The 17,471-nt window shown below is 45.8% G+C and overlaps 1 protein-coding gene across 1 annotated transcript in view; it reads right to left on the bottom strand.

Annotated features, from left to right (window-relative positions):
• Positions 1-256: 256 nt before the first annotated feature.
• LOC135370036 (uncharacterized) overlaps positions 257-17,471 on the bottom strand; it is a 32,022-nt gene continuing 14,807 nt past the window's right edge. Inside the window, exons 2-6 of the mRNA XM_064603705.1 lie at positions 9,218-9,497; positions 7,953-8,141; positions 7,081-7,224; positions 5,633-5,726; positions 257-4,340 (exon numbers count right to left, since the gene is read on the bottom strand). Of these exons, the coding sequence (XP_064459775.1) occupies positions 799-4,340; positions 5,633-5,726; positions 7,081-7,224; positions 7,953-8,141; positions 9,218-9,497 (4,249 nt within the window). The 3' untranslated portion in view covers positions 257-798. The remainder of the gene's footprint in view (positions 4,341-5,632; positions 5,727-7,080; positions 7,225-7,952; positions 8,142-9,217; positions 9,498-17,471) is intronic.

Here is a 17,471-nt window from a genome sequence, read left to right as displayed (position 1 = left end):
TGTGCACCATAGGTTGGCATGTGATGCTGAAGCCAAATGGTGGGCTGTGAAGCTGAATGATCATTGGACTTGAATTTGGAACTTCATCATGAGATTGTCAAAGAAAGACTGCCTATGACATCCAGTGAGCTCCTGTTTGGAACTGTTTGGACACAAACCAGCATTAGATGCACATGATGGGAATAGAGGCCCACCATTATGGTGGTGGTGCTCACACTGCAGTGCACAATGTCTCAACTTTGTAGTGAGAGCCACACAGTTTTTCCTCCATTTTTCTACGAAGGAACCTTTATTGCATAAAAAACATTTATAAAACTACAGCCCTAAAAACAAAACATATGCCCAAAGCTTATCAAGCATAACTGCAAGCATATGCACGAGGACAACGCGAATAAATAGCTGGAAAAATCTCAATTGCAAATATGTATATATATTTATGTATACGCCCCCAGACCGCAACAGCCTGCATCCTAGCAGTAAGAAAATGTATATATTCATCCAAAGTGCAATATCAAAACGACATAACAGCCTCCGAAGAACAGAGAGAGCACGAGAAAAACACACACAGGAACATTACAGTCTTTGGTGATACTGGGACATAGCTAGCTGGAGAGATAAATTGTGAAAAAAGAAACGAATAAAAGCTGTCCCATTTTGGACCAAAATCTGACTGCTCATTAAGAGAGCTTGTACTTAAACAAATACTTCCAAATCCTCCATTTCTGATAAATGCTAGGAATCATAGGGGAAAAAAAAAGAACAGAAAAGACGACTAGTGAAAAAGTTGCAAGCACACAATCAAACTTGTTGAATGAGGCCTCCGTCAGGACGAACTGGCTCCTCTGCTTCTTTGACTTGATCTGTGGTGCCGTTGCTGACTGGAGCCTCCGCAGAGTCCCCCTTCTTGTTTTGCTGCTGTTCAAGTGCCCCTTTCTCTTCACAAACGCCGTTTTGCTGCGCTATAGCCTTCTTTGGCTTAATGGCCGTTGCTGCACTTTCAGTCGTTGCTTGTTTAGCAGCACTCGGCTTGCTTGCTGTAGTCTTCGCAGAGTTCTGCTTCAAAGTCTTGCTTGCCGCTGCTCGCTGAGATGCAGCAGATGCAGCCACTCTGGCACTGGCTACCCTGTTGGCTGCTGAGCTGTCAATGTTCTTCCTGGTAGAGAGCTGTTGGTTGGTGCTATCTTTGTCGAGTTTTGCTGAAGCTGTCGTCCTCGTCAGTGGCTTAGTAGTCCCTGTAGCCTCGAGAGGCTTTTTTGTCGCCAGGGCTGGGGGCCTCGAGGTCGTAGTCCTCGTAGTAGTCGCTGACAAGGTCTGTCGTACTGTCGTAGTCGGTGCGGTTTTCGAAGGCGCAGTTGTTGTCTTTGTGGTGGTCTTGAGCGTTGCAGTGCGTGTCGATGACAAAGGCTTCTTGGCATTGCTCGGAGCGGTGGATGCAACAGAGGGAGGAGCTTTTGGCCTGGAGGGCAATGTTGCAGATGCTGCTGGCTTAGGTTTTGCAGGAGGTTTATCCGACACTTTGCTCTGGGTTGTGGATGGACGGCTGGAGGCAGACAGGGGTTTTCGTTGTGTTGTCGCTGAAGAGGTCTTGGGTGATGTAGCAATGTCCGCTGGTTTCTTGGTGGCTGCAGAGGCAGGCCTTGTTGTGGTTGAAGCAGGTCTTGCAGCAGCTTTTGTCGTATCAGGCTTTTTTGTTGGAGGTCTAGCAGCTACCTTTCCTGCAGCAGGTTTCATCTTGAGCGTGCCTGGTGAACCTTTCGTTGCCAGTGGTTTACTGGATGGCAGGACCTGTTTCTGCACTTTCGTAGGCCCTGCTTCTGCCTCGCTAGGGGTAACCACAGGTGGCAACGACACATCCTCACAAGCAGATGCAGCTACTGCAGTGGCTGTGACTGCTGCTGCAGTAACACCCATGGCAGTAGCAGCAACAGCCGGTTTAACAAACTTCCAACCTCCATCTTTCTCTGAATCTGAATCTTCAGTCACACCCTCAGCTTCTGGGACACACTCTGGAATAGCTCCAAGGTCCACTGGAGCCACCGGTTCTTTCAAAGGTTCTACAGCCTCACCTGCAGTGTCAGACGGTTGCTGTAACAATTCCAAGGTTTCCTGAACGGCGGGCTGCATAACAGGTGCCTCAATGTCTTTTGGTTCATGCTGAACAGATTCCTCTGCAAGTTCGGGAGATTCAAATTTTGTATCTACGGGCTGGACTGCCACGTGCAGGCTCTCGGGCATCACAAGATCAGGTAAGGTGGCTGCTGGAATAAGGTCAGTTTTGACAAGTGACGCAGGTGGTACATCTTGCAGGTTTTCTTGAAATCTTTCACTGCTACCACTAGAGTGTTGCGAGATTTCCTGAAGGTCATCAACAAGGCCATGACTTAACATATTTGGAGAATCTTCTACTGGTGCCCCAACCTCAACTGGCACTGACATTTCTGGAAATTCTGGAAGGTAATGATGCGATTCTTGGTGCGCAGACCCAGGGACAGAATGCTCAAACACCTCCTGCAGTGGCAATTCTGTGGTGTCCGTACTTCCCTCACTTTTAGGCATTGTAGCAACAAAATGTTCCTTTAACTCGCAGAAAATAACGGCGCTTTCCTGCTGCTCCTTCTTTTCCACGACAGAGTCCGTAGACACTGCAGGAGAGAGGCTTTCTGTGACGTCAACTTCCACATCATCCTGGAAACCTGCCACGGCACTGTCCTCTGCAGAAGCAGTATCAAATACAGGAGTGTTTTCGTGAGGCTCAAGACCCGTCACTTGGTTCTTTGCACACTCATGGATAGACTGCGGTGCAGCTGATAGGTCAATTGAGACATCTTCAGGGAGAGACGTTAACTGCTCTTCGTGTGGTAGACTATCAACCAAGGAGGCAGGCAGATCCTCAAGATTTCCTGGAAGTGCACTAAAGGTCTGCTGCGGATGAACATCTTCCGCAGTGTAGGACTCAAAGTCGGCAGGCTGTTTGGCAGACAGGAATGACTGGGGAATATTGTGCTCCACATCAGGCTGTGAGGATTCAACAGGATGCTCCACAGGCTGTAGAAAGTCATCGTGAGGTTTAAGCAAAGTAGCTTCATAATCCTCATGTTGTGTCTCTGTTGTGTAAGGCTCAGTTCGTTGATCTACAAATCCAAAAGGTTCCTCGTAATTGGCCCGTTCGGCACTGAACTCATCAAATTTTGGAGCTGCAAGTTCCGTGGGCAACAAGTAAGAACTGTCCCTAGAGTCTACAGGAGGGGGGTCACTGTGGCCTGAACCTCGTTCTGGGACGTCTTGAGCAAGAGGCCACGTTGTAACATCCTCGGTTTGCGGCAAGACAGTCCTTTCATTCGGCACCGTGTCCGGGACACCTGGAGGCCCAAATGGGTTTGTGGAAAACGCCTGGTCCAAATCTTCCTTCACCATTTCTCCTGTGTAGTTGATTCCTTGCTGTACCACACCATATTCTTCAAATGGGTTTTCTCCAAATCCTGCGTTCTCAATGCCACCTTCAACATTTTCTTCTGGTGCAACTGGAACTGCGCTACAGAATTCATCTTGAAAGCCAGTCAGCTGCTCAGAGTGAAGCTGATGCACCTGTTCCACTATATCTTGCGCTGTCTGCATTTCTCCGTTTTCCTCCAAGTACTGTTCCAAATTATTCACCCTGTTCAAGGCGTCTTCAACCGTGCTGCTTACCACCTCACTCGCAACCTGGCGCAATTCACTGTCATCATCCTTTTCCGCGGTGAAATCCTCAACAAGTGGAGTGGTCGACATGGCTGGAGCCAAATGTTCCAAAGTACCTCCCAGAGGGCACAAGTCATTTTGGTTGAGTGGAAGTTGATGTAATTTGATGTCACTCTCCGTTTGTTCAGTAGGATCCTGCACAGTGTAGTCGACAAGGCGATCTGACAGTTGGAAATGCTCCGAGTAGCCTTTCGGAGAGCTCAAGCCATTGGGGGTGGTGCTTGTAAGTTCCTGAACAGTATCATCAACAGACGGCAGCTCACTTGCTGTGATATGCTTGGAAATGCTACCTGTTGGGCAGATGTCAGTATCTGTGGAAAAATGGGAGCCCAATTCTTTGGGATCCTTGAGAAAGACGACAATAGTAGTGATGTTGTCGGTAGAGCCGTATTCGCAGGCGCTGTGCACCAGGCTGCGTGCAATGTACTGGGAGTCTTCAGGAGCTGCACTCACACATTTATAAATGTGCTGCGTCACGTCGTCAGCCGTCAATTGATCCCAAAGGCCATCACAGCCGAGGATTAGGAAATCTTCCGTGCCGTCCAGGTCAAGTGTTATCACATCGGGATCACTGCTGACATAGGGTTTGTGCTCAGCGTCACCTGCAAGAAGAATCACATTCAGAGTGCTCGTACCGTTGACAATAATAAACCTGACATTTGTAACGCAAACTCTGGGGGCGGATCTCAAATTCAGGGTCAAGTCTGGCGTTACTTTTTTTCCTTTCTGTCCACGAAGTAGTTAAAGGTGCACATATTAAACGCGCATTCCTCACAATTTATACTCGCGAACGGCGCATGATGTATTAAATGTGTTCAGCATAGTTTACTCTTGCATTCGGACAATATTTTCATCAGATGCGTGCGCAGATTGCTACTAAATAGTGTACATGATACAATGATACATGATCACGTAATAAGTGATTAGAATTCAGAGAGAAATCAGGCTTAATCCGAACTGGTCCGAAACAGCTTCGGGAGGGAACAATCAGGCGGAATCGGGTTTAATCCTAAAAGGTCAGACCCTACTCATACATACCGCCCGATTTTTTTTGGTTTATGTTTCAGCAGAATCGGGGGAGGTAAATATCGGTTATATTTTGCTTCAGTAATTCGGGTGTAATCGGGTTGAACTGAACCTGATTCAGCCCAATTCTTGTTGAATCGGATAGAATCAGGTTTACTCTGCATAGTACACACCAGTAGACACAGAGTCCATGCATGTAAGAGGCAACAGTTCCTCAGTTTTGACAGTTTATAGGAGCATATTTATGCATTTACAACAGTTTCCAAAGTTGTGTATTAGTTACGATGACTTCGGATCCCCCTGGTACAGGAGTTTTCGGGGAAATAGTGGGTTAAACCCTGTTTCTGCCGATTTCAATCGGGTGGTAAACATCTGACGTAATCGAGTACAGTCATACTCCTTTATAGCAAACACCTTTTTAACGAAAATACCACTACAGCAAATTTTTTTTGCGGTCCCGCTGGAGCCTATAGGTCCAATAATAGACATCCTTTTTAACGAAAATACCTTTACTGAGAATTTTTTTTGCTGTCCCCTGAGTTTCGTTGCAAAGGAGTATAACCCTAAAAAGTCAGGCTCTACTTATCGGAAAACATATGCTCCAGAGATGTCATTCTTTGGTTCAACACAGGGACATAGCATGCTGCGTCCCAACACAAATTTGTTGCGTGAAACCATAATCATTGGCGTTTTGTAAACGTGCCTGAGTCACATGTGCTGCAAAATTGTGCACACCCTAAAACATAGAAAAGCAAAAACATAACATGCTCTTCTTTTCTGCAGCCAGAGTGTCCACAACACAGCCTGGTTCAGGAATGTGTCTAAGATGGTCATGCACAGTGTGTGAGCAATAAGTGGAGATGATTACCAAGTGCTCTGGACACTGCAAGTGCTCCATTCACCCTCCATGTTCCCATCATGATAACAGCGCCTCCTAGTTCCAAGATCCTCTGCCTTTCATCCTGAAATGAACGAACACACAGCTCTCACGTCAGTGTTCTAAAAGCGCTTTACTTTACAACTTATCAACTAATTTCTCGATACCTAGAAACTACACACACAAAAAAAAAAAGGTGAAAACAATATGGATTTGGTCGGACGCAATACCCACTGTAAAGCATCCGAATTATTCCATCACGAGCAATTTTGGGGCATTCACAAAAATTAATTTAACCATACAAACGAAGTAGGAAACGCTTTTGTGCTAAGCTTAACCTTGTGTGTTTGAGGAAGTGCACAAAAGAAAGCAAGGCCATAATGCATCACCTGCATGGGAAGTGATGAAATAAGTGCCTAACGAAAGAAGCAAGCTTCAAGTGCGTGGAATATTCCTCATATTTAGAGCCTGAAGTTTTAGGGTTTTACCCGATTCTTCCCTGAATTTGCACCCTGAATTGAAGGCTGACCCTTTAGGGTGAAACCCGATTTTAACATGGCAAGTTCCCCTCACTGGGACGTCTGTAGAAATGCACTAACACACTTGTTTGGCAGCAAGTGCAGCTACATCACTGTTTGTACCGAGCCAGTACAGTTAGTTTGAGTAACTGAGCCTGATTTCTCCCCGAGTTTAGCATACTGGATGTTTTTCCACCCGAATTTGCACGAATTTAGAGCACATATTTATTTACCCGATTTTTACCCCCCGAATTTAGAAAAAAATATTTCCCGAAAACTTGAGGCTCTACTCATATTCCACAGGTCAAAATGGATAATTCCGTGTTAGCGCCGCGAAGCAAATGTGGCTATGAGCAGAGTACAGACGTGGACAGATGGAGAGAGGACTGGCGTGGGGGGATTAGCAAGCGAGCTGGTGAAGCTACAGGGGGCCAACATTCGCCGTAAGGTCTGCCAAAAAATCCAGGAAAAACTTGAGGCAGCATAGCTGGTAACAGGATTCACGTCACCTTTCAGTCTCAATATGAAAAGCGATCATCCCAAGCACTATGACACGGGATTTCGTTGTGCTCTCGATGACAATGATTTGTTAATGCTGCTGTCCTAGCCCAGGCAGAAATTTGAGCTGGAATCTCGAGTGAATCCCCTCGAAAAATCAAATGGAACCCTTTTCTTTTTCAAATGGACCCACTTGGATTCCAGCTCAAATTTCTGCCTGGGAGATTAGAACCATTATGGAAACTTTTCAATTAAGTGCATTCACTAGATCTGGAAGGGGAAAATAGAACGCCATTTTTAAATCTGCAGTTCAAGGTGAAATCTACATTTGGGTGCCATCGGGTTTTGTTCGGGTTTTTGCACTCATGATGTCTCTGGTATGGGAGATTCTTTCCCTGGCACATGAAATTCGCAACAACTAACTTCTCTGTCAGGCTTGTGGGGTTCCACCAATGCGATTGGACTTCCTTCACGTGCAAGAACGGCCTGAGAGTCCCCCAGCCACCCGACGTAGAGCCTCTCTTCTCTCACGAGGCAACAGACGGCTGTGCAGCCACTCTTGATACCCTACAAGCAAAAAGCATGTTACGTTAGCTCCTCTAGTTGCACACAGGAGATATTGTAAGCAGTATTTCCCTTCCGAAAAGGACGGTAATAGCTAGCTTGCCAAAATAGTAACTGGGTTGCAGTTACTGTCCAAGTTACTACATGCAACACTCAAGAGCTTCATTTTGGCACTTGCTCGTTACACATAATCAGTAATTGTTTTTGCAAGTTATCGTTACTAAGTTCTCATACTTGAATGAGACACGGTCAAGTTGGTACACACTTGCCAATAAAAGTGTTATGAACACGCTCGTCCGAATGCCCAACCCTTCTCACAAGGAAAAGTCCTTCGAGGGGGGCGCTTTTTCACTATAAAATTGTAAAAGGAAAAGACGAAAGTAATTTGTGGAAAAATATAGCGCTACTTAGTAACTTTTTACAGCTACATTTCACAGTTGCTTCCACAATACGTGGTAGCCAGTTCCAGTAAGGCCCAGTTTCACCAACGCTGGTTAACAGAGATCGAGGGTTGCTAAAACTTCAAGTTAACACTATTTTTTACAAACGTTCATTGGTGACGAGATAAATGTTTCAGTGACAATGACCCCCTTTAATGACGCAGAGTTAAGCGTTAAATTTAAGTTCAGAGACCACTGATCTCTGTTCAAATGTGAATCTGCATTGGTGAAAGTTGTAAATTAGTTATAGTTTTACACCAGCTCGAAGGAAAAGTATATGTAATTGCCTACTTCCTTGGAAGAACTCTTGAGAAAGTTGCGCTCCGTCACAGCAAATCCCTCACGGATGGCCAGCACAGGGTCGGTGAGAAATTCTGGATGCTGTGCTATGTTGTGGTGGAGATGAGCTGTTGCATAGGCAGCAGCTTCAGAGCCTGCATGGCCATCAAACACTGCGTAGTAGCTGTGCTCTGGGCCATCCTGGAATAGAACAATTCTCTCACATCCGCACATCAGTTACGCACAGTCCATGAGAATTCACAATGCCTAGGAGGTAATGGCACATATATATGGTATAACGGCCGTCTTGTTTGCTCTTATAAGATACAGACGCCATTCTCACTACTTGCTCATGAAAGCTTGTGTGGAAAGTGGAAATGCCAAATGCAAATTTTCATCCAGCAGAGCATCCTAGTTTTTGAAATAAACAAGAAACATGAAGGACACGTTCATATAAGGATCCATTCTCCAAGTTTAGTCATTCGATAGTTTTGGCCTATTGAGTACTCTATTGAGCTACTGCACCTTGCCACAGGGTGTGGAGTCTGTCGCTTGTGTGCTTCACAGAACAATGAAAATGCAAAATTCATATTATTCGCAACTGCACAGTGACTATCATAAGAAAGCATGTCTCATTCTTAACTTGCAGCTTTGAGTCCAACAAAAGCTTTCAGCTGGTGGAAGATTATTTTCAGTGGTGGTTGATTCAGATTGGGTTTTCTTTCTCACCATAGCTAACCATAAGTCTGCTTTCATTGACGGCTGAGTAATTATTGAAAGCGCAAGAGTTAGTGCAACAGGTGTTGGACTTTGTTTATATCATAGACAATCGACGCCATTTTATTGCACTTCCTCCGCTGAAACAATCTTTTATTATGCTATCTATTCATGCTGCAGCCCAAGCAGGAGGTGCAATACAAGTAATACGCAGATGTACGAGAAAACTGCACAAAAAAAAAAGAGAGGGACTGCCCGGTAAACAAAATCACAATTAAAAATGTTGCAGCTCTTTCACAAAATTGTCGGAATCTAATACACTATTAGGCATCTGTTACTGTGCTTGAATCCATTCGTTCTCCTAAAAATTGGCTCCAGTAAGTGTTCATACTGACGGTGCAGTGTCCTTGTTTGAGAGGTTTCACACAATCTATGATGTTCAAATAGACTTTTACAGTCATTAAACTGTGTTGAAGTAACTGCCTCTATGCATTTTTCTCCGAAGCACTCTTTCCAGCACTCTTCTGAATCCCCAGAAAATATGAGAAAGAAAAGTGTACCTGCAAACCGACAACATAGTTGAAGTAGGGCAACGTAATGTGCCTGTCCTCCATCTTTCGTCTCCCATTGCGCATGGCACTGGTGGAAATGGGGAAGGGCAGAGGGGGCAGCATTGGAGGTACCAAGTGGGGCTGCTCCAACCACAAGGAACACAGTCCTTGTAATGTCTCCTGGGCATCTACCTGAAGATTGGTCCATTCCAGAGAATCCTTCTGGGTCGTGCTCACCTTCTGAGAGACTGTCTTGGCAAGCAGGGTTGACAATGCAAGAGGCCATTCCCTGCGGGATATCATATCATATATTATCAACACAGATTTGCCACTGCCCTCATTACGAGCATTATCAGCGACATATTACGGGGCTACAACCACAAAAAAAGGCTTCTCTCAGACCAATACGACGACGTCGCAGCCAGGAAAACCTTCCCATTCAAATCTGCATTTTTGCTGCAGATCTCCAACATATACAGGGTGTTCAAAATTAAGCTTTCACGGGCGCTACGCAAACACAGTGATGACAGGAAACCGGATGATAACTTTATGCTACTTGTGTAAGAAACAGGTGCTGCTAATTATGTAGCACCTGTTTCTTACTCAAGGAACAGAAAAAGTAGCACCCGTTTTCTTTTGTTCTCCTATTTATAAAGTGCTAGTGAAAGCTTAATTTTGAACACCCTGTATTTTTGATGTGTTAGCATTAGGAGTGTCAAAATGGAAAAGGCTGTGTGTATGTGCGTGTGTACGAGATGGTGAAGCCTCACCGACACAGCAGTAGAAGTGGACACGTAAAGGGGATATAACACTGTAAATATAGATCGAAAGGAAATTTTGAAATTGAAGTAGTCGAAGGAAATGAAGAGCAACGGGTAAGAGTAATTTACGTTAATTAAAACGAAAAAGTTGAGTTTAAAGGTTATGAATGCAAGATACGCGTAATTAAGAGAAAGATTAAATGAAATTAAAGATTACTGGTAATTAAATGTAATTAAAGCGAGTAAATGTAATTGGAGGGAATTAACTGAAATCCAAAATTTCCTTAATTATTAATAATTGAGGCGAATTAAATGGACTTATATATGGTAATTGAAAGTGTCCAACCGGAAGTCAAGTATTGACTGGAAGCGGACAACCAGAGGTGGGCTTTCGACCGAATGTGGAAGAGACTGGAAAAGGCGCTTAATGCTAACGAGTTACATAACATTAATTTCATCTCACGACACGATATGACGATCGCCAATTTATATAAACATTGCGGAAGTACATCGTGCCCAAGCAACAATAGCAACGACGACCACCGTCTCCGATGGGCGGAGAGACGCCTTTCATATGAGCGGATATATTTTGCCAAGTACTCCGAGTGAGCCTTTAAAAAACACGTCTCATGCCTAGACAGGCCAATTTCCTCCGACAACGAACGCGAGGAGACGTCAAACCCTTCACTCGTACTTTGACCTCAGACGCGGCCAACATTGAAACCAGCCCGCTTTTGACTGACACTGCGCCGGGGAGCCACTCATTGCTCTGCTGCCATTCAGGTGGAGGCCGCAGTTTGCACGCAACTAACAGCGAACTTTGTTGTTTCGCGACGTAAAGTGACGAATTAACATTCGCCATTCCAGATAGGCAACTCGTTTTGTCAAATCAAGTGATTCTTTCCGGGGGGTAGGTGAGGACCCCAAAGTTTCAAACTTTCGATGCGAGCGCAATGACTGCAACGAGTGACGGGCTGACGGCGTGGAAGGGCAATTTGTTAGCGGCGTGTCACAAGACAGGACTTCTCAGGTACCCCTTCTTACGTCCGCCCCTTTTGAGCCACAATCGCCTTTCAGACGTCATCTTCTGCTCGGCGTGATATGGGCGGGTGGTTATTATGTTTCGCCATCCTTCATTGTTGGCTGAAAAGATGAGGTTCAACGTTCCAATTCCAAGAGGATCCTTCAAAGAAGGGATTGAGCGACGAGAAACGACTGCAGAGATATTCGATTCCGCCACTGGTCTTGTAGACGGGTATCTCCAACGAGAAAACGCTGTAGCCACACGGCCACGTAAAATGGGCAGGAGACTACGGGGGGTTGGAGGCAGAAAAAGCCGGATCTTTTCCCAGAGCCGGCAAATTCCTCGCAGACCAAGTCTCTCTCTCTTTCTCTACACGGCCGAGTAATTCTCGTTGATGGTCTGTCTTTTGGGGCGCTCTCTCAGCCGTCTGCCGCTGCAAAGGATTTTAAAGAGAGGCTCTCTTATACAAAGCCCGTGAATATGAATTACGAGCAACTGTTACCGAGCGAGTCAATAAGGTGAGCCTACCCGTGAAAAATGCTTCCCATTCATACATCGTGAAACTAAAAGATCGGGGAGACTTATGTGAACCACTCCATATACGCAACTAAAATAAAAAATACTGTATTTACTACTTCCCATGTCAAAGTCGCTTAGCTGAACACTCCAGACAATACATAAAAAAAGGGAGATAATATGCGAAACCTAAATTACGGAGGCAGAATCAACAAGTAGGACAAATACAATATTCGATGAAAAAATAGCTATGAAGCAAGAGAGGTTGTGAAGATGATGCATAATGTAAAAACCCCGAGACTAGCGAACACGAAGGGACAGACACAACACCAAGTCGCAATCACAGTCTCTCTCACATGAGACTTTGTGTTGTGTCTGTCCCTTCGTGTTCCCTAGTCTCTGGGTTTTACATTATGCACAATATTCAGGCCTCACCAAACGTCCAAACATCGTAATCAAAACGTCCAGAACATCGTAAACAGCGCAGACACCATCTGAAAAATTGTGTCGGTTTGTAAGTCTGTGTGCACATGGGAGATCGCGTGAGAGAAAATGTGCGACCTGAGTGAATGTGACGAGAGCGCGGCGTAGTATAATCACTTGGACTGTGGAAATCCATTCAAATTGCGCCTCCCTGCTTTTCAATAATTGAGTGCAAACCTAACGACCACCCCATGATTATACACGGTTACGTCACTACTCAACCTCGTTATGTCACACGTCCCGTCACGGCACGCTTGTGCACGTTCTTTGCAGACGACTGTTTCGAGTGCCATGCCGTCTGCTTTTGTTCTGTATCAGACTTGAGCTTGTGCCTGCATGTTTGAAGACGACTGCTTCGTGAGACAAGTGCCACATGAAAAGCCGGCTGAGGAATGACACGGTTTCCAAAATGAGATGTTTCCGCTTTTTTCGTTGTGTTTTTAACAGGAAGATTGTGCATGTCGAGACATCTATTAAGGACGCTGGGTAAGAGACCCCTATCACGATCAAAAACAGGCATTTATTTACACTAGAAAGTCCCAAATATAAGCAAGCATTAGACAGACGACTGAGCGAGTTATGAGTCACTAGCACATTACATGAGTCATACAGTGTCACCTGGCCACGCCAACCAGCTGGTATGCATTGTATCTCTCCATCAGAAGCGGAGGGAGTTTTCCCTCTTGTTTAGATGCAGTTTTTTCTGTTTTTTTCACGACAATAAAGTATCAGTCAGGATTTCTCGACCATCCGGTACTTGGTCCTCAGTGGACCATGAGGCTCTAAACCAGACAGCCTTGATCGCAACACGATTTAATTCGCACCGCTTTAATTGGCCGCCAAGAAAGATTCAGCGACGTTCCAGGAACACCTCTCTAACAAAATGTCAAGACTAAATTACTACCCGGGAGTTCACCACAATACACACATAAAAACGCTATTTTTCCCAACCTGTCAACCTTCCCGGAACACTGGTTTTTACGCGTCTACAGCGTAAACTCTTACGACACACGAGGAGAAAATTACGGTGGAAAGCTATTGAAACTCTCGAGCAGAGCAAGCCACTGAACCGACTCTTGCAGTGCAAAGAAAAGCATACGTTCTGGCAGAATCTGTGCAGCTTCAACGAGTAATTCTCCAAGGGCCACCAGTCAGACTGCCAGTACAGAAAGCAGAGCACTAACAGTCGTTGAAACAAATTTGTCATTCTCAAAACTGGCCACGACTGTACAGACAGGTGGAGTAACCTCTTACCGCTAATAGTCTGTGATTGTGCAAACTTGAACACCGATAGGCTTTCTTACTCCGCTCACTCGAATATTTTAGAGTCGAAAAGATCAAATCCTACATTTTGAACATATGTGCTTCGTCTTACTGCCTTCACTTTCCACGAGGGGCTATGATGAGTTAGCTTTCACCTTTTGACCCCCGTGTGTGAATCAATCGACCCAAATCAAAGGTTCCGCCCGAGAAACACAAATGGGTGACCAGCCGTGATAGAATAAAAGTAGACCGAGTCGACCCGCGATTAAATCGCTATCCCCCCACCCCAAGAAACACGTTCTCGTTTTACGTCTCGACAGAAAAAGGAGTGCTTTTAGAGGTTCTCAATTAGAAGCACGGAACTGATCAACAAATCCTTAGGCAAAAATTATGGACAGCTGGAAACGTGCAGCCTCGTTTTTCTCTTCTTTTCTCGTTTCTTTTTCTTTCTTTTTTTTCTATGCTCGAAGACGTCCTGTTAGGCCAACGCGTTGAAATTGTGGCTCACAAAAGCTAAACACGCATCACATTTTCTTACACATCAAGCCGCTCAGGGCAATGTATCCCCCCCCCCCCCAAAATCCGAAAAAGAAAGAAAGCGTTCAACCGCGTGCAGAGGGTTCAAAAATAGCAACCCAGAGGCCCTGCAAAGGACAGACAGAAACAATTCCATCCCCAGACATAATGGGACATCGACCCGCAATTCAACGAGACAGTCATCAATTAAAGAGGCTCCACCGAACGAAGTAAACCATCAATAGTGCACAACTAAGGTAGTTAACTTAGAGGGAGGGATGGATGGATGGTCCCATCCAAAGATGGGGGTTTCCATTCGACTCCAAGCTGGCGTAGCTTTATTGTAAAATATTTCGGGAGGGGTTCTATGGGTGAGGAGGATTTCGCCCTCGTTTCCCTCTGACCACCAATGGTGGGACTTCGGGAGGTTTGAACCCCAAAATCTTCCTTGCTAAGACGCTGATGGCGGTTGCATAAAAGTAAAGAATCTCTCTCGAATGGCTGTAGAGGGACGAGCAGAAATCAGTCAGGAACTGTAGCATCTAACTGACGTCATTAGAGTGATCGGGTGTCCCGAATGACTTTCACCATTTCTGTGCAGTGTTGTTGCTTTGAGCCGATGCCATTTCCTCGAAGGGTCACTCTGTAGTTTACGATGATGGTTAGGAAGACCCCATTGCTGGTGGTGCACCTCACAGTGTCCAAAAAGGCTTTCAGGGCAGAGTCTGGATTTGACCGTGGATTAAGAGAGCTTTGGGCGAGTCAATCTGTCTCAGGCGGTAACCAGAGGTGTTTTAGTGGCATCCGGAAAGCGAGCGTTGTTGTATCAACTCTTCCAAGCATAGAGAATCTTCCAGGTCCGTACGGATGGACCCCACCTACCCAAAAGGTCTAAGGAGGACAATGCTCACAAACTACGTTATCCGACTGTTATGTTGCCACTTTATTTGTCACGTTTCGTGACATAATATAGCTTCGCAATTTTTTCCATAAATATATTCCGCGACTGGAAATGAGTGGATGATCAACCTGCAAAAAAATATCTAACTGCGTCTGATAAGGAGTTCGCTTCTTCAAGCTAGTTTCAATTAGTCTGTTTGCCTTCGTACAAATCCAGTGGTCCACGGTTAGTACAAATAATGACCGTCATTTTACATATACAGTTGTTATACGTTGTTGGTGTTTCAATGCGTATCATATACACATCAGCAGTGATAACCCCCAGATAAGTCGGAAGAGATGCACGTTTCCGCGCTCGAGAAGTGCCTAGTTCTGGTTTCGGCTCATTATTTCGCGTTTATATCTCCAAGTACGTGCTCGTTTCATAATTTCTAAAAAAGATAGCCTGGTTTCAAACAATGATTGCCTCCAATTCTGCTGTCTCGTATTTTCCCGAAAACATGTCTTTCAAACGAGTTTTAGGTAATTGCAGGAGTTGCATGCGCTTTCCCACAAGGTGAGTACGGATGATGACGACTTTGCCTTGTCGAGATGGCAGCGTTCTGGGTTCGAAGGCATACCCAGCACATCTGCGCGGGAGTCGCTATTTCCGTCCGAAAGGAGATTTATTTCGTGTCGAAAACACTTTCAAAAGATTTTCTCACGGTCACACAAGAGACGGGAGCAAGTAAAAATGCATCCTTAGAGAATGTTTTTCATACAGCAGCGTCAAAACAATGTCGAATAATGTTGGCAACAAGCCGCAACAGTAGTCGAGACTTTCATCGACCCGGCGTGTGTATCCTGGGGATTTCCTGGGCTATGCTGCGTCGTATATTTGCCGCTTTATATTGCGTCAGTGCATTGAATAGTTTATCCGGAACAGGAAATTCAGGGGGTTTTGCAATAAACATTGGGGGTGCGGTCACACCGCGCAGGAAAACATTTGGGTGGATAAACATCAGAGTACATGGAAGAATAGTTCACCACTGCATTGTGGTGGTGAGGAGCTGGGACAAAAAGCACAATTAAAATGAAGCCGAGTTCCCACGATAACGTGGCGCTACGTGACCAAGGTGCCACCTGGCGGCGCTTCCAAGAATCCTGTAGCAGCCTGTCTGCGTGACCGCGTAATAGTAATGTGAGCGTGATCAACATACACGTCCGCCGATGTGTTCCTTGCGTCACTGTTCGGTGTTCTAGAATTCAGGGACGACGCTTTGTGTGGTAACGGGCGCGTCCAAATACAGGCGACAGCCGAGGTTTTTTTATTTGGGCATCGCGAAAGATATGCAGTCCCTTCCGGCATGTCGGGCAGCGACCATCCCATGAGTAGCGTGTAACACATCGGTGCGGATTCCTACGCAACGTCGAGGGCAGTTCATGATGAGAGAGGAGTGTCTGACAGTGGCCACCACATCGCGGAGACTGCCTGCCTGTCATTGGGGATCGATGACCGGCGCGGCCTCATCGCACGCAGGGCGACTGGTATCGAGAAGACAACACGTGCGCCACCGAACGTTACGAAAATTTTGTCCAACCAAGTACCCAAACACACAGTGACAGTCCGGTTCACGCAAGCCAACCCGTTCACGACAACAAAGCGACAGCCGCTAATTGGATAATACCGCAGCTTTCCACGCGAAGGAAGTACTTAGCACGAACCCGCAATTATCGACACACCCGGTCATTTCTGCGAGCCTTCATTTGCATATTCCACCCCAGGGCTGCAGATGCGACGATCTGCAAACTTCCCGCGAATCCCGATAGACAGCGCCTCAAGCAGACGACATGTGTGACTCACAGGGAGGCCCCCGCCACAGAATTTATGAGGCAGACGACGACTGGTCGCTCGCTCGTGCAAGCTTTTCCTCTTTTTTTTTTTTTTTTTTCCCCTTTCGTCTGGTTTGGAAAGAATTCTTTCTCTGTTGCATTGGGCGTGGATTACGAGGGTATGACGCAGCCTCCGATCAGTCACTCCCGTTCGACTCTGGCCGGAAGGGCGAGTGGTACAAGTGCATCATCCAGCATGCGCATGTTAAACGCCTACGCTGCAGCCAATGTTACATAAATTTCGGTTCTGAATTGCGCTTACGATGCCCTTCTGTGCGACGTGCATCTACAGAGGGCTCCGTTCGACGTACTAACTATATGAGCGATATCTCGCAGAATTCGGTTCCCAGTCTACTAGATTACAGCCCCGGCCATGTCGTGATCCGCAAGTCCTACGCACAATTACCTCAGCAGGCCCGAACGTTTGGCGTATTTTAAACGAAGGCAGTTTCCCGGCAATAGCATTGCACGACATTTGAACGATCAACTATAAACGGATGAAAGGAAGTCACTGAAAAGGTTAGCCAGCAGTAGGACTCCAACCCACATAACCTGTATCTCCTGGCTTTGTATGTACTTGTCCTTTCTATGCGTGTTCCAGCATGTATAAACGGATGTTCTCAAAGTACGGACTTGGTCGAAATAAAATTTTTAATGGCCTTTTCTGACCGTGACGCAACTATCGCTATGAGCGACGTACAAGCGCAAACATACGGAAGGAAACTTAGGTCGAGGAGAGCTGGCAGAGCCACGCGAAACATGAAAGCAGTACCTAGGACAGAGAGTAAAACGGGCACCTGCACAATACACTCCAGCATACAATGTACTGGACTTTATCTTGGGTCGACTATCTACGTTACTTGAGAGACGACCTTCAGCCATATTCTTATCGCACCATTTTCTTTGAAAGGCCGCCAAAAGGCTATTA

The sequence above is a fragment of the Ornithodoros turicata genome, chromosome 10 (assembly GCF_037126465.1).
Source record: "Ornithodoros turicata isolate Travis chromosome 10, ASM3712646v1, whole genome shotgun sequence".
In the NCBI taxonomy this organism is placed as follows: domain Eukaryota; kingdom Metazoa; phylum Arthropoda; class Arachnida; order Ixodida; family Argasidae; genus Ornithodoros; species Ornithodoros turicata.
This window is presented reverse-complemented; position numbering and strand designations above follow the sequence as displayed.